The 25,994-nt window shown below is 38.5% G+C and overlaps 1 protein-coding gene across 3 annotated transcripts; it reads left to right on the plus strand.

Annotated features, from left to right (window-relative positions):
- On the plus strand, positions 1–25,077 carry LOC103953100 (protein-tyrosine-phosphatase PTP1-like). 3 transcript variants are annotated; one of them, XM_048578523.1, is made up of 5 exons: positions 1–711; positions 1,293–3,997; positions 24,748–24,802; positions 24,904–24,950; positions 25,003–25,077. In XM_048578523.1, the coding sequence occupies exons 2-3, from the start codon at positions 3,076–3,078 to the stop codon at positions 24,786–24,788; spliced, it is 963 nt and encodes a 320-aa protein (XP_048434480.1). In that variant the 5' UTR covers positions 1–711; positions 1,293–3,075; the 3' UTR covers positions 24,789–24,802; positions 24,904–24,950; positions 25,003–25,077. The 3 variants fall into 3 exon arrangements, with proteins under 3 accessions (XP_048434480.1, XP_048434479.1, XP_048434478.1); XM_048578522.1 differs by lacking the exons at positions 24,904–24,950; positions 25,003–25,077 and having other exon boundaries at positions 24,748–24,896; XM_048578521.1 differs by lacking the exons at positions 24,748–24,802; positions 24,904–24,950; positions 25,003–25,077 and adding an exon at positions 5,111–5,845 and having other exon boundaries at positions 1,293–4,266.
- The last annotated feature ends 917 nt before the right edge of the window (positions 25,078–25,994 follow it).

Genomic DNA, 25,994 nt, shown 5'->3' on the forward strand with positions numbered 1-25,994 from the left:
TAGTATCACTTGAGTGTTGCCAGCCATCTCCCTCTGAATACTTGTTTTAGTGTCTTAAAATTCGAAAATAAAATACTGAATATCCCAAACCAAACTGAAAAATTCCCGAAACCGAATTAAAAAAATACCAAACCGAAAATCCCAAAACGTTCGGTACCAAATACCGAACCAAACCGAAATTTTCGGTATGGGAATCAGTCTCAAGTTTTCGTTTTTTCGGTAATTTCGAACCGAACCGATAAAAAAAAATTTTAATTTTTAAATATATATTTGAAATTGTAACAACCGTCGAATTCGGTGGAGATCTAATCTCAACCGTTGAATAGAAATCAAACCTACACTGAGTACACTCTGTCTCCGTCTCTCACGACACTCTGAGTCACCCTCTCTCTCGCGGCTCGCCCAAGACTGAAACCCTCGCCTCACTAGAAAACGTCTTGCCGATTTGTCTCTTCGTTTTCGAATCCGGCTACACAAGTGACTCACCTGAGTCACATATCTCTCAACTATCATCTCTCTGATCTCTCTCAGTCTCTCTCGACTTCTCATCCCTCACAGTGGAGGAGCCTTCCTACACGAATCACGGCCACCGGCGCCGCTCTCCTTCTCAGTCTCTCTCGGCTATCATTTTTTTGAACTCAACCTGTCTTATTTTCAGGTTTCTGAGGAGGGTATTTCAACATTTACCTACATTATTGTTGACAACGAAACGTGAGGACCTTTTCTTATATCTGTTATGCTCTCTCTCTCTCTCTCTCACTCACACACACACACGTGCTCGCATGCACACACAGAGAACCTTGTGGTAATCTGACTGTATTGCTTAACGCAACCTATTTTCTTCTTTCTTCATTTTGAATCTGATCTGATGCATATGACTGTAGCTAGTGTTAGGCATTGGCCATAGTTGCAAAAAACTATTGCAGTCTGTGTACTTATTAATGAGATAGTGATTATTATGTTGAATGTTTCTGGATGAAGGTTACCATTTTATGATTTTATCCCACTATATTATGAATGTGACATTACATATTAGAACAGCCTGCAATATATGTTGAAGAATATAAAAATTACAAGATAGGCTGGAGCAACAGAGGGGCTCTAGTGTTATGTTGATCATTGTATCATGATTCATGCCTTTTCGAATGAAGAATGATCAACATTTTAAATCTGTTGCCATAATCAAATTGACTGTAACTTCTTTGGTCCTATTGGTTATATGATATTGAATGTCTTTGGTCCTCTCTACTTTAATTTCTGATGTTCCTACATGATTTTTACGGGGTGTCCAGCGTTTTCAAGAATTTTTTGCCCAAATGAAGTACAAAGAAGCTACTGAGCTTGCTGCGGATACTGTTGCTAAATTTCAGGTTTCCATTTTGCTTCTGTATTTGTACATGTTTCTTTCTTTAAGCAGTATTTCTCTCTTCAAATGATTTTGTCCTGGATGTGTTTCACATGTATGATGTGTCTAATATTTTTGTTTTCAGTTCTATTTGTATCAAGCTTCTGGTATGCAGTTTGATGTGTGGTGGTAGTTCTTGTTCTTTGGGTGTTTGATATGTCTGACAGTCTGAGTGTTCTCTAATTGGCTAGATCTGATACATAGTACGTATACAATTTTTCTAGTAGTCGAACATTTATGAGTAATGTTAGTGATGCTTTGTAGAGGTTAGGAGAATTAAATGAATTCAAGTGGCTGCATCTGTGTCAAAACCGGTGAGAAATGAATATATACTAAATGGTAATCTAGTGGATTAAACTGAGATGCAACATACTTGGTCAAAAGACATATTGTACTTGATAGGTTTAGATTGGGATTCCCGATTGTCCCGAAATCCTGAAACTATTTTGGGATTCCCGAAAATTTGGTTTGGGATCGGTATTGAATTTGGGATTCCCGAAAACTTCGGTTTGGGAATCGGGACTTGCATATCGGTTCGGTATCTAGGAAAGACATCAGCACCACTGCAGGGTGACTAAAAATCTTAAATGAATTCTTATTATTTTGTTTGAATTAGATGAAGTCAAAGTCAAAGGCCTCAAGCTCAAATTCAAACTCAATGAGATCAAAATCAAATAGATTTACCTATTCATGTGTTTTGTTTGTGTGTAATATCTTCTTGTTGGTAATAGATTTACCTATTCACCAAAAAAGAAAAAAAATTAATATTATACTGTTTTGGCTGTATGCTTTCCTTGTTCTCGGGATTCTTTTTATCTTAATAAAGTTTATTTCCTAGAAAAAAAAAAAATTATACTCTTTTTATAATAGGTATTGGCTGGCATGTGAATTTTGTATCGAACTAATTAGTTGTGAATTGACTTAGGTTAGGATATGGCATTCTTCTTCAACCCATTACGTGCTAGATTCAAACTCTCTTTTTTTTTAGTTTAAATTAAAATAGAATATTGTTTGTCATTCGAGAAAAAGAACGCATACTTCAAATTCCTTCTATTTTAGGAGTTTTTACTTCATGTTGGGTTCCATTCTAGATACACTTGTTTCACATTCTTCCCACCACCCTTCTTCAATCCTTATTCATCCCATCCTGTCTTTCTTGTATTCTCTCTTTATTTCAAACCAAAAACTCAAAACTAAAAACAAAATAGTCTACCGGCTACTGGTGCTATTGACACTCCAATATCACAAACAGGAAAAATGAAAACTTGGAAGAGGGGCAATTTGATTTTGTAGGGACTTGTGGAGGAGTTTGGCTTACCAGAAAGAGAAGATACTAGTTTACTACAGTTTATACCTTCATAGAGGTTTGCAAATGGAATGTTTGCTTTGGTGTTGTCATTTGGCCTTCTTCTCACTGCATTAAAAAGCAGGAAAGCTAGGTCGTGGCGCTATCTATGGCACTTTTTGGTGTTGCAGGTTGGCTAATAAGAAGCTTTGCAGCAGATTCTGAGTCCTACATTCTAATTAGTAGTGTTCTAGGCTGGGCTAGTGGGCTTCTAATTTTTTTCTAGTCCGAAGAAGCTTGAAATTCATTCACAATTCAAATTTTACTGCAAAAAGAAAACCCTAAGCTGTGATTTGGGCTGTTTGTCCTCTTCAACTATTGAAAGATGCTGAACCCGGAGGAGGAGACCAAGAGGAGGAGGAGGGAGATGCTGGAGGAGAAGGGCATCAAACGCCCAAAATCCATGAAACTGGCCACCATCCCTTCCTTGGAGGACTTGTTGGCCAATGCTTGTTCAACCAGAGTCGCCCTTACCCCCCAACAGCATGAAAACTGTGCCTTTGCTCTTAAATTCTTCAAAGACAAGCTCCGGATGCCTGAGCAGATCAACCGAGAGTGGGATCAGTTAGATGCCATTTATATAACACAATCTGAGGCGGAGAAGCGTTGCACTGTGGCTCTCAACACTCTCAATTTCTGCAAAAACCGGTATGATGAATACGTAGCGTTCGACGAAAATAGGGTTGTTCTTAACTCTTGTACGGCGGGGGACTACATCAATGCCAGCTTCATTGCAACACCATCTTCCTCCTCTTGTTTTATTGTAACACAAGGTCCACTTTCACACACCTTTGAAGCTTTCTGGGAGATGGTCATCCAGAACCGTTGCTCTGTAATTGTCATGCTTACTGACTTGGATGATAACAAATGTGGAGATTATTTTCAGGCCGATGACAACGACGGCGTTAGTAGTAGAGACTTTGGGAATATATGTGTAGCCACTAAGTGGATAAGAGGAGTTGGTGAATTTGGAGATGGTAATTCGGATTCACTAGTATTGCGCCTTTTGGAGGTGAAGAAGAAGATTAATAAGTCATCAGACTCAAACTCGAAGGAACCTTCACCGCCCATGTCTGTTTTGCATATTCAGTATCCTCAATGGCCCGACCATGGAGTTCCCAAAGACACATTTGCGGTTCGTGGAATTTTGAAAAGAGTAATGTATCAGGTTGCACTCGCCATATCCGAATGCGGCCCAATAGTGGTGCACTGCAGCGCAGGTGTTGGGAGAACTGGAACGTACTGCACCATTCATGATACATTGCAAAGAATTCTTTTGGGGGACATTTCTGCTTTAGATTTAGTAAAAACAATAACCACATTCAGGTCTCAGTGAGATGGCATGGTCCAGAAACCGGAGCAATATCATTTCTGTTATGATGCCGTCATTGATGAATTGGAAGAGCTCATCTTGGGTGGATCCCCACATGGCAGTTAATATATAGTGAAGTCAACTAAGCTCCTCCAGTACTTGCTTTTGATAGGACATGAGCTTCTTTACTTATGCAAACTTGAGGTATATTCGATCTGAATAATTGACATGGAAATCAGAATTATATTTCAGTTATGCAGCTAGATTCAGATTTCAGAATTACATTTCAGTTTCCATCTTTAATTGAAACTTGGAACTCTGTGAAGAGTCCCTTTGATTTATGAATTCCTTACTTGCAGTTTGTGTTTTTAATTCTTGCTTTATGCTTCTCCTCCATTGAACGTTAATGCCCTCATATACATGCATCTTCTGTGTAAGCCCCTCCTGGCTAGTTCTGCAAAACTTTGGATGTCTAGTGTTGATGATTCTTGCATTATTCTATCGGATGATAGGAGGATGCTATTGCCATACATTCCTAATTTTCTTTGTCCTAACCTAGGTGGCAATGTGTAATTGGATTGTAGAAACCATTGTTTCTTTCTTTATGTAATATGATATGGAGAGGTTGGGAAATAAACGTTGAAACTTATTTGAATTATACTACACTCAACAATAGAGGTTGGTTATCTTCAGTTGGGTTGATCACCCAATGAGAGATTCAAATTACACTGGGGGGTTTTTGATATGCAGACCCCCAATTTCTTTGGTGATGCATAGCATTTTTGGCTGGGGAATGAAGTTTATCAATCATGCTCATGCATTTGAGACCATGTTTATTTCCACTGAGAAAAGTTCAAATGGCAATATATAGGCTAGAGAGAAGGTGCTCATGTGTAGTACGTTTCTAGAAGTAACATGGAGTCAATTACACCAAGTATATGTTGTATGCGTTGGACTCTTGTTTTACAAGTGTATCATATGTTGGTTGTAGTTCAAAATTTCACCGAGCTTCCTCTAGCTTTTTCATTAGCTGAAATTTGCATTACAGGGTAGAGGAAATTGTGGCATGGTATCAATGCATGGACTATTGTTTCAACAGCAGTTTACTGCATAAATTGTTCGAGTTGTTGCTCTTCTTCCTCTTGCCGTAAATTTTTCCCCTTCTATGAGCAAATCTCACTCAAGCAAGTTATTTGTTTATTGATGGTAGTGAAGAGAATCAGCAAGCCAGGCTTAAACTTCAAGTTATTTATAATGTGCTTGTATAGTTTGTATGAAGTCTGTATAGAGCTATGGCAATGTCTGTAAAGTCTGTCTGAAGCCGTGCTGCCTTCCCACCACTTCCTATGTTTCAAGCACTGTCATCAGAGAAGATCTGAGAACCAAAAGGGGAAAAATGTCCATTGCATCACCTCTGTAATGTTTTCAGCTGAGCATCCAGTTACATCATCATCTGCAATGCGAATAGCTTATTCAATTGTTTCCACAGAGAATTTGCAAAGGGATTGGTGAATTGCTTCCATAGAGGATCAGTGGCTTTAACATGTGGTGCCCGTTTTGTGAGGACGGTATGAAAATGAACTCCGAGGGCAACTGCAAGGAGAGCGATCTGTTTTACCTTTAGACTGGCCTAAGGATGGCAATTCAAACTGTTAAACCCGATAATCATGAATAATCGTCCGAATGTAACGGATTGGGGGATGAAAATTTGGTTATATTTCGGATATGGGGAAAAATCGGAAATATTATTCGGTTATGGTTATAAAGGTTTTCAATTCATATCCTTTTCCGAATCTGACCCGAATAATACATATTATGTTACAATAATATATATATATATATATATATATATATATATATTCACTGAAACTCATTACTTTGAGAATTATGAAAGTTGCATTTTGTGAGAAAGTTCAAAAGTTTTGAATCAAAACTAATGAGAATTCAATGGTGCTTATAGGAGAGTTCAAACATAAGACATCATCATCAATGTATTTATTATATTGTAGTGATGAAATTAGTATTTATTATATTATAATGTGTCAGTTGAACAAATATATTTTTGAAATTGACGAAGATGGACATAACCGTTAAATGATGGGAAATCTGTTACTCAGTGGGTATGGTTATTGATAATACTCAATAATGGTTAATTTGTGGTTATGGATATGGTTGGTTTTTGTGGTTACTTCCGTCCCATAACCATGAAAATTAACCATATACCCATTGGTTAACAGTTATCAATAACCATACCCACTAGGTTTAGGGACGGTTATGGATATAGTTAATTTGGCTCGATTTATTTTGATTTGATCCGGTTCAGTTTTAGTTATTTTTTACTTAGAAATTGGAGAGAAATGAAGAAAAGAAAATCTAGAGATTTGAGAAGATAAACAAAAGCGTTTAATTGATAAATACTTCAACTTCAAAAAAATCATTAATTGGTGGAATATCATGATGTTGCATTCGGATTACAGTGTGCCCTTGATGATCATTTGAATTGAGAGAGCCTATCATAATAAATAAATAAGATAAATAAAACTTGCCTTAATGGCCAATGAGAGGTGGGCCGAATGCCGAATAAACATATAATTTCGGGGAAGCCCAATTGAGTGCCAAACCGGGAGCGCTCACTTCGTGGGAACAGAAAAAAGGAAAAGGAAGGGAGCGAGAGAGAGACAGAAAAGCTTCGCAGTTGGGAAGTGCGAAAATGAAGGCTTACGGCTCTAGCGGTGATTGGGAAACCATCGGCAATGGAGCTTACGGAATAGTTTTCAAAGCCAAGGTCAATGGCACAGAGGACTTCGTTGCCATCAAGAAAATTGAACCAGACATGGATGGTATCGTTGGGCTGCATCCTGAAATCATTTGCGAGGTTACTCTTTTGCGGAGGGTCAATCCACACCCGCACATCGTGCGTTTTGACAATGCTGTGCCGGTAATGGAGGTGGGGAAGGATAAACCCACCATGTATCTCATATTCGGTGAAATAAATGTTTACCAACACATTAAAGTTTCGACACATGCCTCATAAATCGTACACACGGATGTGATTCATCAAAATCAGACAAGTCATTAAGAATGACACGTCTTAATACTTACACATCTACACATCTTTTGGAGATCGAATGAGAAAAAACTTGTAATCAGAAATTGTAACCCTACAAGTTCATTAGTACAAATTTATTTTCTCTTGTTATTTGCTACAGTAAATACGTGTTTACATGCACATCCGAGGAATTTCGATTAACTTCTTTGCGAGCCGCTGTTCCTTCTTTGGATATGGATGGATTGGACCTCCTGTCTGTAAGCTTTATTTCTTCTAGTATTTAGTGTTTGTCATCATTCAATCAAGTACACATTTTGATGGCATTTTTCACACTTCAGTAGTCTCTGATAAAATGTAGTTCCCTTGTTGCTTTCGCTCATGAATATCACGTGTACCATTCATTTCAATACATATTGAGGAGGATTTTGTTGAAATTTTTGAATCGCCTGGTCCGTCCCACTCTAACGATACTGATACTGTCCCCACCTTTACTATCTGCCCAATCCGTTAGGTGTGAGATTTTACCACAAAAGGCCTCGATATTAGTTAAAGTGGGGTAATACTATTTAAACCCCTTGGTTTCTTTTTACCCCACCGATGTGGGACTTTGACACTCCCCCTCACGTGTAATCTCATTTAGTGGTTCACATGTGGAGATCCACATCGGTAATTGAAACTCAAAGGTCGGCTCCCGTTGAGCCCACTTGTTTTCAATGGAACTTAGCGGTCATCTCTATATTAAGAGTTCAGACTTGTTTCCTTACGGGTGACAAGCCCATTGGCTTGCACGGGCCGGCACCGTGGGCTTTGATACCCTGTTGAAATTTTTGGATCATCCGACCCGCTCCACTCTAATAACACTGATACTGTCCCCACCTTTACCACCTACCTAATCCGTTAGGTGTGGGGTTTTACCACAAAAAATCTCGGTATTAGTTAGAGTGGGGTAATACTATTTAAACCCCTTGATTTCTTTTCACCCCATCGATGTGGGACTTTAACAAATTTTACAACAGGCTTACGTATTGCTCATGTGTTTAGTCAGTGGTTAAGTATTTAGAAAGAAAGAAGGTCAACTTACGGTGATGATGATGAAGTTGGGCGTAGACTTGTAAACGGGTTGGGTTTATTGGGTTTGGGTCGGATTCAACCTGATCCGTTAATTTAACGGGTCATCCGAACCCAACCCATTAAGCTAACGGGTCACCCGAACCCAACCTGTTAAACCTAATAAGTCACCCGTTTCATCCGTTTCACCCGTTAACAATTTTTATTTTTTTTGTTTTTTTTTATTTTTTTATTTTTAACATTTTGCATTCCAATACAAGTTACACATTTTTTACCCAAAATTACAAATATTAACTAACAATCTAACAATATATATATATATATATGTATATGTATATGTATCAGACTACAATCTTCCAAATCAACTAATTAATAAAACTCCATAAGGGTTTTACAAAATGTGAAGCATAGCTATACGCCATGGGGCAATCGAACACCCAAAAATCTTCCAAATCAACTAATTAATAAAACTCTGTAAGGGTTTTCCAAATCAAGTAATTAACTAACAGTCTAACATCTTATGCCCTATTCAACATCACCAAGATGTACCGCCCAATTACATCGCTACTTCAAGGAAGAATTTGCATATTGAAGACCCAAAAATCTGCAACACACCCACAAAACACAATTAAACTCAACCCAATACAGCAAATTCAAATAAACAAGGATGCTGGAAGTAGTGAATTCATAGGCAAACAAAACAAGTTTTCACTTTATTGTGGAAAATACAAAGTCCAAACCCGGGATCTCTTTTGACGTATCTTACCTACTCGTATACCTTTAGCCTTTCTCTTTGAAGGACTTGGTGCACTTGTTGTACCTTGCGTATCACTTAGATTGACTGTTGACATTTCCATAACCTCAGTGTTCTCTTCATCAATATCCATCTGCACTAACCACAAGCATAAGATGCATCAGATGCCAAGGAAGTTGAGACAACGAAAATGCAGAGTAGCATGTTAGTTAACAGTTAACTTAATAAAAAGCAGGATGAATCTCTCTTGTTGTGGTGGATGATCCCTATTTCCTTCGGTTTTACGTTTCTCTTTAGAGTGTTCTTTTGACCCGAAGCATGCCATTCAAAAACCTGTGATTGGGGATTAGGCTATTAGCTATATTTATAAGACTATTTTCATAGTTTTCTTAAATTTCAAGTTCTTATTACATTCACAAGTAATAAGAGAAAAAACTAATGAAGACTTGCTGCCAACCATTTTTAAAATGGTCTTCAAAATGAAAGTGTGTGGTCCGAAACTGCGGTAATGAACCATCAACTTATAGGCAGTTCACTTTGAGGGAGTATAAACTCCAAACTCAAATTGATGTTCAGGAAATTGGTGAGAAAGTAGGGCTCTCAAGATTTCTCCTTTGAAAAACGTCTCAAAATTGATGGCAAGTAAACTATATATAGATATATGTAAAAGAGGACAATAATTGTGAAATAACAAAGTATAGTTTGTGAACCATTTTTTTCTTTCTTTTATTCATTAAGTGTCAGCTATCTTCCTTTTGAATTTGAAGGATCGTGAGTCCTTCACAAGTATGAAAATAGTCTTCATTTTGGCAGTATCTAGTGGCAGCAAGTCTTCATTTTGTTATGTTGTGAATCCTGAGAGTACATTCACAAGTATGAAAAGAACTAATCTTTCTAAACTACATTGTAACCATCTACCTAATCCTAGTAGTCCAATTTCACACAACCCCATTTCAGAAAACAATCGAAGACCCACAATTTTGCAAACAATTCCAACCCTAAATTCATTCCAACCATCAAACCCATGAAGCAATTTTAATTTTGAACACCCACAAAAAAGAGACAACGAAAGCAGCATGAAACAAAACCGGATCCACACTTTCAGAAGAACCCCGAAACAAAAACATAAGAAATCGGATCCAAAACAACAAAAAACCATATTTTAGAGAGAGAGAGAGAGAGAGAGAGAGAGAGAGAGAGAGAGCATTACCAGGAGCAATCTTGAGGAGGGACAAAAGAGAAGTTGCAAGAAGATGATAAGGGAGATAACCGGAGGTCCGGCGCTAGAAGGGAAGGAGCACGGTGTGCGCGAGACCCGTTTATGGGTTTTAGCTGTTTGTTTGTTGATTTGTGGGGTGGCCGGTGAGAGTGGAGATGGACTGAGGTCTGAGGGTTTCTATTAAGACTATTGAAATTACACAAAAGTCCTCAATAAACGGGTGATTAACGGGTTTTGCAGGTTCATCCCAAATGACCCGTTATTTAACGGGTGATTAATGGGTTGACCCGTTAACCACCTGACCTGTTTATCGCCCACCCGAAAACTAATTTTAACGGATCGGATCGGGTTGGGTTAACGGGTCGGGTTGAAAATGCCAGGTCTAGTTGGGCAGATGTCATTTAGCAAGGTTTGTTCTTTCTTGTATTGTTTTTTTTAATATGTAGGTTGATGAAGCTTCCACTTGGCTGGAATCTTTCCTATAAGACAATGTATTTGTATCCTTTTAGCTTTTAAATGAGTGCTTTTCCTGAAGGAAAACTACTAGTTCATCTTATCACTTGAATTTGCCATATTTGATTGTTGCTGGTTGTTCTGTGATTGCTTTAAATTGTGCATCTCTTTCTCAATTATGCTCCGAGTCTAATAGTTTATTGCTCTGTGGACAATGCAGCAAATGCTCACATATAATCCCGGGAAGAGAATTACAGCGAAAAAAGCTCTGGATCATGTATACTTTAAGAAGCATGACAAGGCTCAGGTATCATGTTTCATTTGTACAATTTTTCTTTGGATTGACAATGACATGCACTAAGTACAAATACTTACTTCCGGTTTATTCTATTTTTCAAACCCAAAATGAATTACCCGAGTAGAAGGCAACTGGCTTCACTCTTTCAGCCGTTCTCATTCTCCCAAAGTTTCCCAGTCCTGTTTCATGAGCATGAGATCTGAAAATGGTGCTTTTACCACCATCGTTGTCCTCAGAAATGGGCTTTTCTGCCATCCCAGGCACCCGTCTCTTTGCTATCCTTCTTAAATCCCTAGAAATCTAGATCCATAAATGCGATTGGAGCCCCATTATTATTATTATTATTATTATTATTATTTTTTTTTTTTTTGTGTCGGTGTCCTGTTTCACTTTGCTCGTTATTAATGCATCTTGTTTATGTTGAAAGATGGGACAGTCATGTGTAATCTAGAAAACAGTTTGAGGTATTTCCATCATTAGAGAAATAAAATCGCTTACAGTTGTGTTACTAGTTAAGGAATAAAACTTTTATGTAATTAAGTGACATATCTTAGGTTCGATAATTGATTGACATGGACGGCGAGGACGAATGATATTTGCTTTGATTTTGATACCTAGTTATGGATGACCCATCATGGGACGTAGTCCAGTCTCTCATCTTAGAATATAATACCTCATCTTCAGTAATGTAGGGTTATACATAAATATTTTATTGCAAGAATTGCTTAGTAGTGAAAACTGCTCCTGATCCTCATGCTCATGAGTATGCATAACTGATTCTGATTTCCTATGATTAATGAATTTGTGGTAATCTTCATTATAGTCGATTGTTACATATTGTATTGCTGCTATGGGGCTACATTTACTTAGAAGCGGCTGTTTTAATTGCTCCACAAGGGCCTGAATTCTCAGTTATTTTTCTGTTGTTTTCGGTTTAGGTTTTGTTATTGCATAAGCTTGGGCGTGCCTTGATTCCCCCATTAGTTGCGTGTCTCTTGGTATGTTAGACACTGAAGTTGAAGCTCCAGATCAAGTTTAGCAGTAGGATTTGTCGAACATTTGGCATTATTGTTGTTATTATGATTCATCGGCTCTTTTTACATTTGACTTGTCCATGCGGTGTCTTATATTTTTTTTGTCGCAGGCATGATCATAACGGGGAGTCATTTTATGGAGTGGAAATTCTGGATGAAGGGGTGAATATTCGCTGGTTCTATTTCAGTTTTTGTGAACCGTATAAGCAATTCTACTCAGCACAACGGATTTGAATTTGAATCATTCATGATTTTGTTGACTTTTTTTTGTAAGTGATTCGAGATGGAAGCACAAGCGTTGGGAAAATGGGAATTGTTAGACCATAAAATCTGATTGCGATGTGGTTGTACGCTGAATGCATTTGTCAGTATGCAAATTGCAATTTTTTTTTTCTCTGTGTTGGTTACACGGGCGACAGCCGGTTGGGCGTCGTCTGAATATTCTTGTATACTCATCTGCCTTTTTTTAGGCTTTTGCTAAAAACAGCTGCCGCACAGCGATTTCTTTCTGCAATTTCCACCAAATACCCTTCACTTTTTATGAGTGACCTTTTGTCTTTCTTCACTCTCTTCTAATGACTCAGCTTCTTTTATTTCGTTCTTCTCTATTAATTTTTCTTGTTGCATGGTCAAGTTCTTCCCTTGTTCTTAATTAGATACACAGTATTATAAAGTAGCAAAGGTTTTTATACTTTGATTCATAAAGGATTTCTCTCTCTTTCTGAGGGGTTGCTGATAAAATTTGGTACTTTTTGTTTTTGCTTGGTTAAAGTTTATACAGGAGCGCTCAAGCAATGACTAGTTAGTAACTTAATACAGTGCTAACCAATCGTTTGAGCCCATTCCACAAAATAATCTCATGATTTGAAACATTTGTTTTTAGGTTTTCATTCATAAATCATTAATGCAAAGCCAACGAAACGCTCTACTGTGTAAGCAAACAGAAGATGGAAGGCTGATACACCTGTAGAAAGGATTCCATTCCTAAATTTTGAAATGTCATAGAAGTGTCGTGGCGATATTGAGTCGTACGAGCATTCCTAGGAGTGAAAGACCGAAATGGAGGAGTAACGCAACAAGGGGTTTGATGATTTTCGTCGCGTAGCGAAGGGAAAGGAACTGATGCAAGAAAAAACCAAGGGCCTCGAAGAGACAAAGGATAGATAACATGTGATTCACTCAACCAGGGGCAACACAGCTTGCTCGACGTTGCTAATCGTGGATTCGCTCACACGACCAAGCCACTCACTTCAATTGCACAAAGCAAAGTATAATTTAATTCCGTTAAGTCTCTCTTCATGGCTTTCTAGTACAATATTGATAAGGATTTACAAATTAATAGACCTTAAGTTTCCATAACGTCCTTACAACTCTCAAAATAACTTAACAAATTCCTAAATAATTAAAATACATAACCTTTATTATTCCAAAGCATAATAGCCGTTTTCGAATTGTATTCAAGGCATGCCTCGGTGCCTCCAACATCAGGAACCGCATAAACTAGAATGGGATGCTATAGTAGTGAAAGGGTCGAATCGTTTACTAAAGTTTGGTATCGATAGTCGTTAGTAGAGGATTATGCTTAACAGCTATGGTAGAATAAATTTGACGTCGTAGTGTATGGTTGATTTGTAATGTTTAGTTATATGTTAAGCAATGTATTTACTAACTGTTATATGATAATAAACATGAGAACCATGTATCCTTATTATCTTGAGTGTTTATCATGTCCTAAACTACCTTAATGTGAAAAGTATCAAATATGTAAATACGCACTATATATATACATTGTATGGACACGACATGCACATGATATGCACACCATGTGCACTACATGCACATGATATATACACTATATGCACATGATATGCACGAAACTATAGATTGGCCAATGAGCTGATTCTGGCATTTATAAGACGCATTTACCGCATGCTATTCACATAATGGATACAACTAGAATATAATCCACAACGACCACATATATATGTTGAAATATAGAACGACTAAGGCTTGTAGAATGCTAGGGCTGTGTTGTTGATACTGGGGAATACTCAATATGCTTTCTTATTATCATAATCTGTACGGAGATACAAGATTTATACAAAGCAAAGTCATCTATTCTAGGAAGTCAACTCTAAGAGATCAAAACATGATTTACATCCCTACAATCAAGGAACCAAATATCCTAAATGATATTGTCGTCTAATACTCCCCCTCAAGGTGGAGTGTGAATGTCAAGAACACCCATCTTGCCAAGAAGAGATTGAAATGCAGCTTGCCCTAATCGTTTAGTGAAAATGTCGGCTAGTTGCTGTCCAGTAGGGATATAGGCAGTCGTAATAACCCCAGATTGAATCCGGTCATGAACAACATGACAATCGATTTCTATATGCTTAGTACGCTCATGAAAAACTGAGTTAGCTGCTATATGGAGAGCAACTTGGTTATCACAGTATAATTTGGCCGGTCCATGGTGATCAACACGCAAGTCAGCTAATAAAAACTTCATCCATGTAAGTTCACATGTGGCTGAAGCCATAGAACGATACTCGGCTTTGGCCGAGGATCTTGAGACAGTAGACTGTTTCTTGGTTTTCCACGACACTAGTGCACCTCCGAGAAATATGCAATAACCCGTAACGGATCTTCATGTGATTGGGCATCGAGCCCAGTTAGCATCACAATAACCTCTCAATATTAAACTTCCATTTGAGGGAAAAAGAAGGCCTTGTCCAGGCGCCCCCTTCAAGTAACATAAAAGACGGTGAACCACGTCAAGATGAGGCTTTCTTGGTTGTTGCATAAACTGATTGAGGATATGAATTGAATACGAAATCTCTGGCCTAGTGATTGTGAGATCAATAAGTTTCCCAACAAGTCTTTTATATTGCGAAGCATTGCGGAGAAGCTGTCCTTCCGTTGGAGATAATTTCAAGTTTTCTTCCATGGGAAATTTTGCAGGTTTTGCACCCAGTAAGCTGGCCTCATCAAGAATGTCAAGTGTGTATTTTCGTTGGGAGATTGAAATCCCTTGAGAGGACCGAGCTACCTCCACGCCAAGGAAATATTTTAAGTGTCCAAGGTCCTTGATTCGAAAATGGGTGTGAAGAAAATGCTTAAGATCGTGGATGGCCACCTCATCGTTACCTGTGATGATCATGTCATCGACACAAGTGAGTAAATCGGTAAATGAGTGCCCACGCACCTTAGTAAATAGAGAGTAATCCGCCTTAGATTGTTGGTAGCCGGCTTGGTGGATGGTGGTGGAAATTTATGGAACCAGGTGTGTAAAGCTTGCTTGAGTCCGTATAGGAACTTGTTGAGTCGACAAACACTTTTCTCCCCCTGTCAACGAAGACCAGGAGGCAGGTGCATATAGACTTCTTCACATAGATCACCATGAAGAAAGGCATTTTGGATGTCCAGTTGATGAAGAGACCAATTGCGTACGGAGGCAATAGTGAGGAAGTAGCGCACTGTGATTAATTTTGCAACGGGAGCAAAGGTTTCTTTGTAATCGATACCTTCCCGCTATGTAAAACCTTTGGCAACGAGGTGAGCTTTGTAGCACTCGACAGTACCATCAAAGTTGTACTTGATCTTGTAGATCCATTTGCAACCGATGGTGCGATGGCCGGGAGGAAGGCCAATGAGGGTCCATGTGTTTTGTTGGTCAAGAGCAAGAAGTTCAACGTCCATTGCAGCCCTCCAGTTGGGATCACTATTAACCTGCTCAAAGGATGTGGTAGTAGCACAAGCAAATGAGCGATGCGAAGGAGAGAGGTTAGCATAAGAAACATAGTGAGATAAAGGATAGTGAATACCTGACATAGATGAGGATGAGGCGTTTGGGTTTTGGACATGATATAACCCTTGAAGCCTTAAGGAAGGCTTGGAGACGCGTCCAAAATGACGAGGGGCAGGTGGTGGAGGACTTATGTTTGTGGCTGTTGGGGGTATGTTGGTGGGGGAAAGATTGGTGTTGGTAGAGGTGTCGTGGGAGGGAGATTGAGTTGGTGAAGAGGTAGAGTTATCTGTAGATTGTGGCATTAGTGTTGGTGTGGAAATAGAACTCACGGGTTGTGATGGAAGAGGCGTGGGCAGTGGAGTTGGTATATTGGATAAAGGTGCAGGTTGTTGGTTAGGTGGATGGTCATGAGGTGCAGTGGTATCGTGAGTAATATAGGGGAAAGTGTCAGGTTAGTGGGGTAGGGGTAATACTAAGGTATCAGGTTGATTATCAGGTTGGTGAGTAATATAGGGGAAGGCAGTTTCATGAAAAACAACATCACGGGATGAAAAGAATTTATGAGTGGCAAGATCATAAACACGGTAACCTTTTTGACCTAAAGGATAACCAACAAAGATGCACCGCTTGGCATGTTGATCAAATTTGTGAGTGGGATGGAGATTTGTGGCATAACATAAACAACCAAAGACTCGTAGGTGGGAAAAATCTGGAAGATGATGATGTAAAAGTTCATATGGTGTTTTGTGAGAGAGAAGTGGTGTGGGTAAACGATTAATTAACAGGTAGTTTGTATGCTTTCCCCCAAAAAAATCAGTGGCAAATTTGCTTGGAAATGGAGTGCTCGACCAACATTCAAGAGATGATGATGTTTCCGCTCAACAATCCGATTTTGTTGGGGTGTTGTTGGACAAGAAGTCTGGAAAATAATGCCTTTGTTAGAAAAAAAAAAAAAAAAAAAACGCAATGAAGTGAATTCACCCACATTGTTAGCCCGTATCATTTTGATCATACAATTAAATTGTGTGTGCGCCTAAGCAATGAACAAACATAACAACCCTTGTGTTTCAGATTTAAAACGCATAAGATGTATCCAAGTGTAACGAGAATAATCATCAACAATGGTTAAAAAATATAGAGCCCCTGAATGGGAATTGACTCAATGAGGTCCCCAAATATCACAATGTATCAAATCAAAAGGTGCGGTAAAAGAAATAAAACTTGAAGGAAAAGATAAACGGGTTTGTTTTGCAAGGGGACAAACGTCACATGAATGACTGGAATCAACCATGATCGTTGGAACTTGCTTGGTCAAAACTTGAAGAGGACCGATGGAGGGATGACCTAAACATTGGTGCCAAAGGTTGGAATGACGGCTAACATTGTGGATGAGGCTAGGGTTTTGTTCTGGCGCCAAGTAATAGAGTCCATTATATTGCTTGCCCAAGCCAATCGTCCTCCTCGTATCCATGTCCTGTATCACACAAAAATTCGGAAAGAAAATCGCTATGCATCTTAGTGCCTCAGTAAGCTTGCTAACAAATAATAAATAAACCCGAAATTTGGGTACATGTAGCATGTCATCAAGTTTAATATGAGGATTAACTCGTATGGAACCAATGGATTCAATGGTCGCTTGCCTTCCATTAGGCATCTGAACGGACTTGAACATGGACAAGGATTTCTTGTCGAGCAAGTGTGATGAGGGGGATATGTGATCCGTTGCCCCACTATCAATAATCCAATATAATGTTTTCTATGAAGAAACTGCTGACATATTTGAAGAGGGTGTGATTATTGTAGGAGGAAGAGGGATAGAGAAATGTAGGAGAGCGGAGAGGTTTTTAAAACTTGAAAAGACTTCTAATTTCTGATTTCTTTTTCTCACACTCAATACTCATTACACTACATGGCTTTTATAGCCACTACAATACATCATCATTTATTTAGGTAATTATAAGGTTCTTTGAACATTGAAACATCTAGAGAAATCATGATTAACTCCAGAAATTCCAAACATCACAACTCTAGAACTTCTATCCTTTCTTATCCCTGATTTATGACTCTTCCTTGTAACTGAAATTTGGGTTAACCTTCCAACATTGCCTCCCTTAAACCAAATTTGCTTTTGATTCCTAGTCTTGCAACATCTCGCTTGAACACTTGTCCACCAAGCGGTTTTGTGAACACGTCTGCCATCTGTTCATCTGTTTTGCAATACTTTAGTTATATAATTCCCTCACTAACAAGCTCCCTTAGGAAATAAAAGCGGATGCAGATGTGCTTTGTTCTCCCATGTAGAACAGGATCTTTTGAGACTGAAATTGTTGAGCTATTGTCACAGAACAAAGTGGTTGGACCCTTTTGTTTATGCATCAGACTCTCTAAAATGCCAAGTAGCCAAACTGTATGACATCTTGCAAAAGAGGCAGCTATGTACTCTGCTTCCATTGTAGAGAGGGCAACAATTGGTTGCTTCCTCGAATTCCATGAAATCACGCCACTTCCCAAACTAAAGACATAACCTGAAGTGCTTTTGCAATCATCAATACTTCCAGCTAAATCACTGTCAGTATAGCCAATAAGTTTCACTCAAACATTTGCTTCATAAAAAATGCCATAATCAAAGGTTCCTTTGATGTATCGCAAAATTTTTTTTGCAGCTTCCCAATGATTTGAATGTGGCTTTTCCATAAACCTGCTCACCAGACTTACTGCATACATGATGTCTGGTCTTGTGGCCGTTAAGTACATCAAATTACCCACCAAACTGCGAAACTTGGTGGAATCAATAGGTCTCCCTTCATCATCTTTGCTTAGCTTTAGGCTTGTAATGCATGGTGTCACTACTGGGTTTGCATTCTCCATCCCAAATTTCTTCAAAACTTCTTTTGCATAACTCTCTTGAGAAATGAAAATGCCTTTCTTAGATTGAGAAACTTCAATACTAAGAAAGTGATGCAGCTTGCCCAAATCTATCATCTCAAATTCTTCAATCATAGAGAGCTTAAAACCATTCAATAACTCCAAATCATTTCCGGTAAAGATAAGATCATCCACATAAAGACTTACAACCATGAAACTTCCTTGTGAGGTGCTTTTGACATAAAGGGTATGTTCATACGGACACTTCTGAAAACCATGCTTCTCGAAGTATGAATTAATACGACTGTACCATACACGTGGTGATTGCTTGAGCCCATATAACGCCTTCTTAAGCTTGTAAACTTTATTTTCCTCTCCTTTCTTCACATATCCAGGTGGCTGCTCCAAATAAACTTCTTCTTGAAGGATGCCATTCAAGAACGCAGACTTTACATCCATTTGAAAAATTTCCCAATTGTTTTGTGCAGCAAGTGAGATGATCAATCGAATAGTATCAAGTCTGGAAACAGGAGCAAAAATTTCAGTATAATCTTCACCTTCCTTTTGCTTATAACCCTTTGCAACAAGTCTCACCTTGTACTTGTTAATGGACCCATCTGCATTTTTCTTTGTCTTATATACCCATTTAACACCAATAGGATTCTTGTGTGTTGGCAGATTTGTGAGCTCCCAAGTCCCATTCTTCTCAATAGCCTTTATTTCTTCATCCATGGCTTGCTTCCATTTTTCTTCCTCACATGCTTCATTAAATGAAATTGGATCCTTTCCAGCAAAGAAGGCAAAGAATATAGTATTATCCTCCAAATCTACTTGCTCTGAGGAGTCATAAAGATCTCGTATACTTCTAAACTTTCTTGGAGGCGAGTCGTCATCACTTGATGTAGCTCTTGGAGATTGAGGAGCAATTTCTGATTGATAAGTATCATCTTCTTCTTGCATAATAGGCAGCTTTGCTGGACCATTTTCATCTTCAAAGGAAGCATTTTCATCAAAGTGGACATCACGGCTGATCAAGAACTTTTTGGTCTTCGGATTGGACAACTTGTAGGCCTTGCTCCTTTCACTATATCCAATGAAAATGCACTTTTCTGCCTTATTGTCGAGCTTGTTTCTCAACTCCTTTGGAACATGGGAATAGGCAACACAACCGAAAATCTTCAAATGTTGCACTCTCGGCTTCACTCCATACCATGCTTCATGAGGTGTGCAATCCTTCAAACTCTTTGTTGGTGATCTGTTGATTAAATATGCAGCACAGGAAACAACTTCTGCCCAAAGTTCTTGCTGCAATCTTTTCTTCTTGAGCATGCATCTCACCATCTCCATGATTGTCCGGTTCTTTCTTTCGCTCACACCATTTTGTTGCGGTGTATATCGGGCTATCAACTGGTGCTTTATTCCATGATCTTTGCAATATTTTTGAAATTCATTGGAGAGATACTCTCCACCACGATCTGTCCTCAAACTTTTGATTTGAAAGCCTACAAACTTTTCAACTTCGGCCTTGAAATCTTTAAAGCCTTGAAATGCTTCAGATTTTTCTTTGAGGAAGTAGACCCAAACTTTTCTTGAGAAATCATCAATAAATGTAATGAAATATAGATTACCTCCAAAAGATGCTACTGGCAGTGGACCACACAAGTCAGAATGAATAAGCTCCAACGGCTTTTTTGCTCGCCAAGAGGACTCTGGAGGAAATGAACTTCTATGTTGCTTAACAAATTGACAATTTTCACAAACGCCATCTACTGGATCAATTTGAGGTAGCCCATGTACCATTCTTTTGTTTGACAGCAACTTCAAACTTCCATAATTTAAATGGCCATATCTATCATGCCATAACTTAGAGACTTCTTTTTCAGCACTCATAAAACAAGATAGTTTTGTTGTTTGGAGCTTCAAAGGAAACAAGTTATTTGCAGCAAGTCCAACCTTGGCAACAAATTTATCCTCCTTTTTTAGAACACAAAAATCACCACGGAGGCGAATATCATAACCCTTCCTCAACAGATGGCCCATACTCAATAAATTACTCTTCAAACTAGGAACATAATATACTTCAGAAACCTTCTCAATTGTTCCAGATTTTGATTTGAAAGACACCTCACCAATTCCCTCAATTTTATAGGCTCTATCATCACCAATTCTCACTTGACCACGATCAAACTTATAGAGGGCAGAAAAAAGGTTTTTGTTACCTGTCATATGCTTGCTAGCTCCACTATCTAAATACCACACATAATTCATTTGATCTCCATGACATGCAAGCAATAAAGTTTCTTTATAATCACCATCTCTAGAGTTGGTTTGATGCATATAGCCTGCTCCATATTGTTTTTCATCATCTGCCTTTTTGAGCCGACATTCTCTGATCTTGTGCCTAGGTTTGTTGCAGTAGTAGCATTCTGGAATGCCACGTCCTCTTCCTCGGTATGAATTGAAATTTCTTTCACCTTCGTTATTGGAGTTGTTTGATGAGCCTCGTTCATTGCCATAAGAATTAGTGCCTCTGCCATTCAAATATCTTCCTCTACCTCGTCCGCCTCTTCCACCTCTTCCACGTCCGAAGCTTTGATTAGGGCTCGAAGCTTGATTGCTATTGCCTCCCGTAGTTGCAACTTGAGACTTAAGTGCTTGATCCGGTTGAGTAGTAGGAGGATTTCTCAAATTAATTTTGATCTCATGTGCCTCCAATTTTCCTTGTACCTCTTCCATAGAAAAAGTTGAAATATCATTTGACTCTTCGATGGCAGCCACAACATAATCGAATTTCGCCGGTAAGCTACGGAGAATTTTCTCAACAATTCTTGCATCTTCGAGAATCTCCCCATTTGAAGCCATTTGATTAACGACTGAGGTAACTCTGATAAAGTAGTCTTTGATTGTCTCAACTTCTTTCATCTCCAACTTTTCAAATTCTTTCCTTAAAGATTGCAAACGAACCTTCTTTACCTTCTCCTTACCTCTGTAGGCATTCTCGATCATATCCCATGCTTGCTTTGCATTCTCGGCTTTTGCAACTCTTTCATATATTTGCATCTCAATGGTTTGATAGATGTGGAAGAGTGCCTTGTTGTCCTTCTTTCGGTTTTCCCTCAAAGTATTCATCTGTGCTGGAGTTAACGCAGCTTCGTTATCCGTCTCTTCGTAGCCTGCTTCAACAATATTCCATAGCTCCAAAGCCTTCAACAACACCTTCATATTGTTGCTCCAGTAGTCGTAATTATCACCACCAAATTGAGGAACTAGTGAAGCCCAGTTGTGACCATTTGCATTTGCATTCGCCATATTGACAAAACTTCAACACGGCTCTGGTACCAATTTGTAGGAGGAAGAGGGATAGAGAAATGTAGGAGAGCGGAGAGGTTTTTAAAACTTGAAAAGACTCTTCTAATTTCTGATTTCTTTTTCTCACACTCAAAACTCATTACACTACATGGCTTTAATAGCCACTACAATACATCATCATTTATTTAGGTAATTATAAGGTTCTTTGAACATTGAAACATCTAGAGAAATCATGATTAACTCCAGAAATTCCAAACATCACAACTCTAGAACTTCTATCCTTTCTTATCCCTGATTTATGACTCTTCCTTGTAACTGAAATTTGGGTTAACCTTCCAACAATTATACCTATAGCATTTGCAAAGTGTTGTGTATTACCATCGAGATTGGTCTTCTTAAGCATCGCCATTATTTAATTGTATTCCTCCGTGGTAAATTTTGGACCATCACTAGTTGTTGCCTTGTGTCGTGGTTTAGCACCTTTGATGGCTTCGGCTTCCACCTTAACTTGGTTAACAGCAGGCTTCCTCTTGTTGGGAGGTTTCACGGATTTCCCATGGTATTTGTGGCCAGGTGGAAAACCATTCAAGTAAAAACACTTGTCCACAGTGTGATATTTCTGATCACAATACGTACACTGAAGGGGTGTGTTTCCCTTAGATGTCTGAAAAGTTTGCACCGCAGGTTCTCTATCATTGGTTACGTTCATGGCATGTAGATTAACATTATTACGATTGAGAGATACCTCCACTTGTTTCTCTTGTTGAAGGACAAGAGAGTATGTCTTTCGAGTGTTAGGAAGTGGCTGCATCAGTAGTATTTGTCCACGTACTGCAGCATATGACTCATTTAATCCCATAAGGAATTGCATCACTCTTTCTTTCTCGTCTCGATCGCTGATCTTCTTCAATCCTCCGCAGGTGCAGTCGGGGGTTCATGATAGGACGACAATTCATCCCATAGTGCCTTCAACTTGGTATAGTAGGCCGAGGTAGATTGTTGTTCTTGCCTGTGTTCAACAATTTCTCGTTTGATCTGATAAATGCGTGTATCATTTCCTTGTGAGAAGCGATCTCGTAGGTCCGCCTATACATCTGCTGCTGAGGTGTAATAGGAAACGCTGCTCACGATATTGTCGTGTACAGAGTTTAAGATCCAAGCAAGGACCATGTCATTGCATCTGTGCCATGATGCAAACTGTTTACAGTTTCTGGTGGAGGATCGATGATGCCATCAACCAATCCAAGTTTGTTTTTCGCACTCAAGCTTATTTGAATTGCATGACTCCAGGTATTGTAGTTGTCTCCTTGAAGTGTTTTGGAAACTAAGATGTTCCCAGGTTGATCGGAGGAGTGTAAAGAAAAGGGGTTTGAGATATCAATGGACATCTCTGTTGGTTTTTGGTTTGCTGTTGGTTCTCCCATGGTGAGGATTGTTGTGTTTTGTTGATGTTGCTGAAGCGGTTGGGTATTCAGAGTCACCAGAAACGGTGCTCTAATACCATGTTGAAATATGGAACGGCTAAGGCTTGTAGAATGCTAGGGCTGTGTTGTTGATACTGGGGAATACTCGATATGTTTTCTTATTATCATAATCTGTACAGAGATACAAGATTTATACAAAGCAAAGTCATCTATTCTAGGAAGTCAACTCTAAGAGATCATACATGATTTACATCCCTACAATCAAGGAACCAAATATCCTAAATGATATTGCCGTCTAATAATATAAGGTGAGAGTGACGGTTGGAAGTAAAGACCATTTATACGTAAAAATAACTTTAATAAAAAATTATCATGACATTAGAAGATTCATGTGGTATGAGGGATTGCAAAAAGTTCCCAGCAAGTTCGCTCGTTATGGCCAAACTTTCAGCAACGCTTACATTTCCGATTGACTACATCTTCTCCTTGTGACGGGATACACTACTTCTTGGGTCTCTCAGACAGTTCTGTCGGTGGTAGGACTATCAGCTGCGCATGTTGCGTTCCATTAGACAACGGGGAATACCGACTATACCAACATTCTGAACTGACGGAACCCAGTTGTACAGTATTTTGGCTTGTTCAGTATGCCAAAGAGAGAAACTGTACCAACATTCTCTTCGCATTAGTTTTTTTTAAAATATTTATTCTACAGTATTGTATAGGTACCCTTTTACGTCAGAGGATGCTATTGCTGAGTCTTGTCCAGTATGCCATAGAAATTGCAATTGCAAAGCATGCTTGTGCTTAGATTATCAATCTGAGAAGGTCAGCTTCCTCTCCTCGTGCAAAGCTCCTGAATTTTGGCTTGTTCCATTGATATGTTTCATACATAAGTGAAGTGTTCATGAAATGTTTTGGTTTTTTCTGCAGAAGGTTTACCCTGTGAATGTGCTTCCATTTGAAAAGAATTAATGATGAACAAGTGACGGAGATGGAGATGGAGGATACAAGACAAGGTATTCTCTTTCTGGAACTCATTAAAGGATTAACTCTTTTTCCAACCAGGTTTTGCTTTGATTTTGAGGCAAGGTATACTTAATTGAACATTTTAATAGGATTTTGAAGTCTTTAAAATATGGGTGCATACATGATACATGAATACAATGTGTTGTGTGTGTGTTGGGTTGGGTGGTGGTGGTTAGAAGATGAGCACACATTAATACAAAAGTTGTATCTTTTATTTGACTAAGAGAGGCATTTTGAAAATACCATTGCCACACACAGACAGGCTTATTACTCTTTACGTTTCTGTAGTGTGCAATCATTTATGAAATCGGGGATAGCGGATGTTATTTATGTTCTTGGCTGGGGTTGTAACTCATCGATATCTGAGATTAGAAGTAATCACTGTGTCATCCCATCTGAGACTTGACCTTGGATTTTTTTGGGACAGGGATAGCCCCGTTGGAGCTAAAGAAAGAAAAGTCAGATGTAGATCCTGATGAGCATGTGTTTGGTAAACCTTTAACATGAACATTTTACTGCATTAGATTTTGATTTTTTGGCTTCTTGGACTAATTGAATGCAAACCATCAGTCGGTTTTCTTTTTTTGCAAGATTTGCATCTTCGCAATCTAATATTGAAAGAGGAAGCGAAGGAAGATTTAAATCTTCTGGAAGTGCTCAAAGGAGATCGTAACAAAAGCATTGAGGTAAAATTTGCGTTTATATGCTTTTCCCAAATTCTGCGTCCTTTTCCAATTCCCGTACAAAAGACAAATGGGTTTTGTGCAATTTTGCACATGCAAGCCAAGAGCAGACTGAAGGAGACAACTATTTGTGTTCGAATTCTGATCCGGTAATATTTCTTTTCCTTTTTACTATTTTGTGTAAGAAATATATTGTTTTCAAAATTTGATTAGATTTTTTATTGTTTATTTTAGAATCTAAAGTCTGACTAGGAGCTACTACGACTAGCTTGCTTGTCAATTTCTTCAAAACTTGAAGAAATTGATTTTCCTCGCTGTCTGTGGTAGCCTAATTCCGCTGACTCTATCATGCACAATAATGAGAACGGCACTCTCCAGCCTGAAATCAAGGTCCTCATGGCATTAGGGTGGGTGATCGAATGGATTACTCCATGTGACTTTGTTCAGGCATGTGTCAAAAAGCTAGACAAAGAAGGTTGTCCTGAAGAAACATTGAGGGAAAAATGTGTCTCAATCATGAAAGGTATAATATTTAATTTATTTATTGATAAATGAGTGTTTCAGATTAACACATGATTATTTGTTTACATTTTATTATTTTATATATTGAGACCATAGTTAATACAGTTTATGACTATAAAATTGACGGTATGGAATTGACAGACATTAATATAAGTCATAACTACTCTCAAATTAGATCGTAACAAACTGCAGTTTAATTCGGATCATTTTCTCTTGTTAAAAGTGGTAAGTCCTAGTTTAGGAATATTTAATGTTCTGTTTCTTAATGCCTATCAATATCTGTTGTTAAGGGGAATTGAATATTCTGGGAGCAGTTATGACTGTAGCACAAACTACAACTGATGACCTGTAGCTCACTATATCTCTGTCAATTCCACACCATCAATTTTTAGAGTCATAAACTATATTAACTCTGGTCTCAATATATAAAATAATAAAATGTAAACAAATAATCATGTACTGTATTAATCTGAAACA

Source organism: the organism of the source record quoted next, unplaced genomic scaffold (genome assembly GCF_019419815.1).
Source record: "Pyrus x bretschneideri cultivar Hongxiangsu unplaced genomic scaffold, Pyrus_bretschneideri_v1 Contig121, whole genome shotgun sequence".
Taxonomy (NCBI): domain Eukaryota; kingdom Viridiplantae; phylum Streptophyta; class Magnoliopsida; order Rosales; family Rosaceae; genus Pyrus; species Pyrus x bretschneideri.

Coding starts and splice junctions, on each gene's coding strand:
- LOC103953100 (XM_048578521.1), top strand. CDS start 3,076: ATGCTGAACCCGGAGGAGGAGACCAAGAGGAGGAGGAGGGAGATGCTG.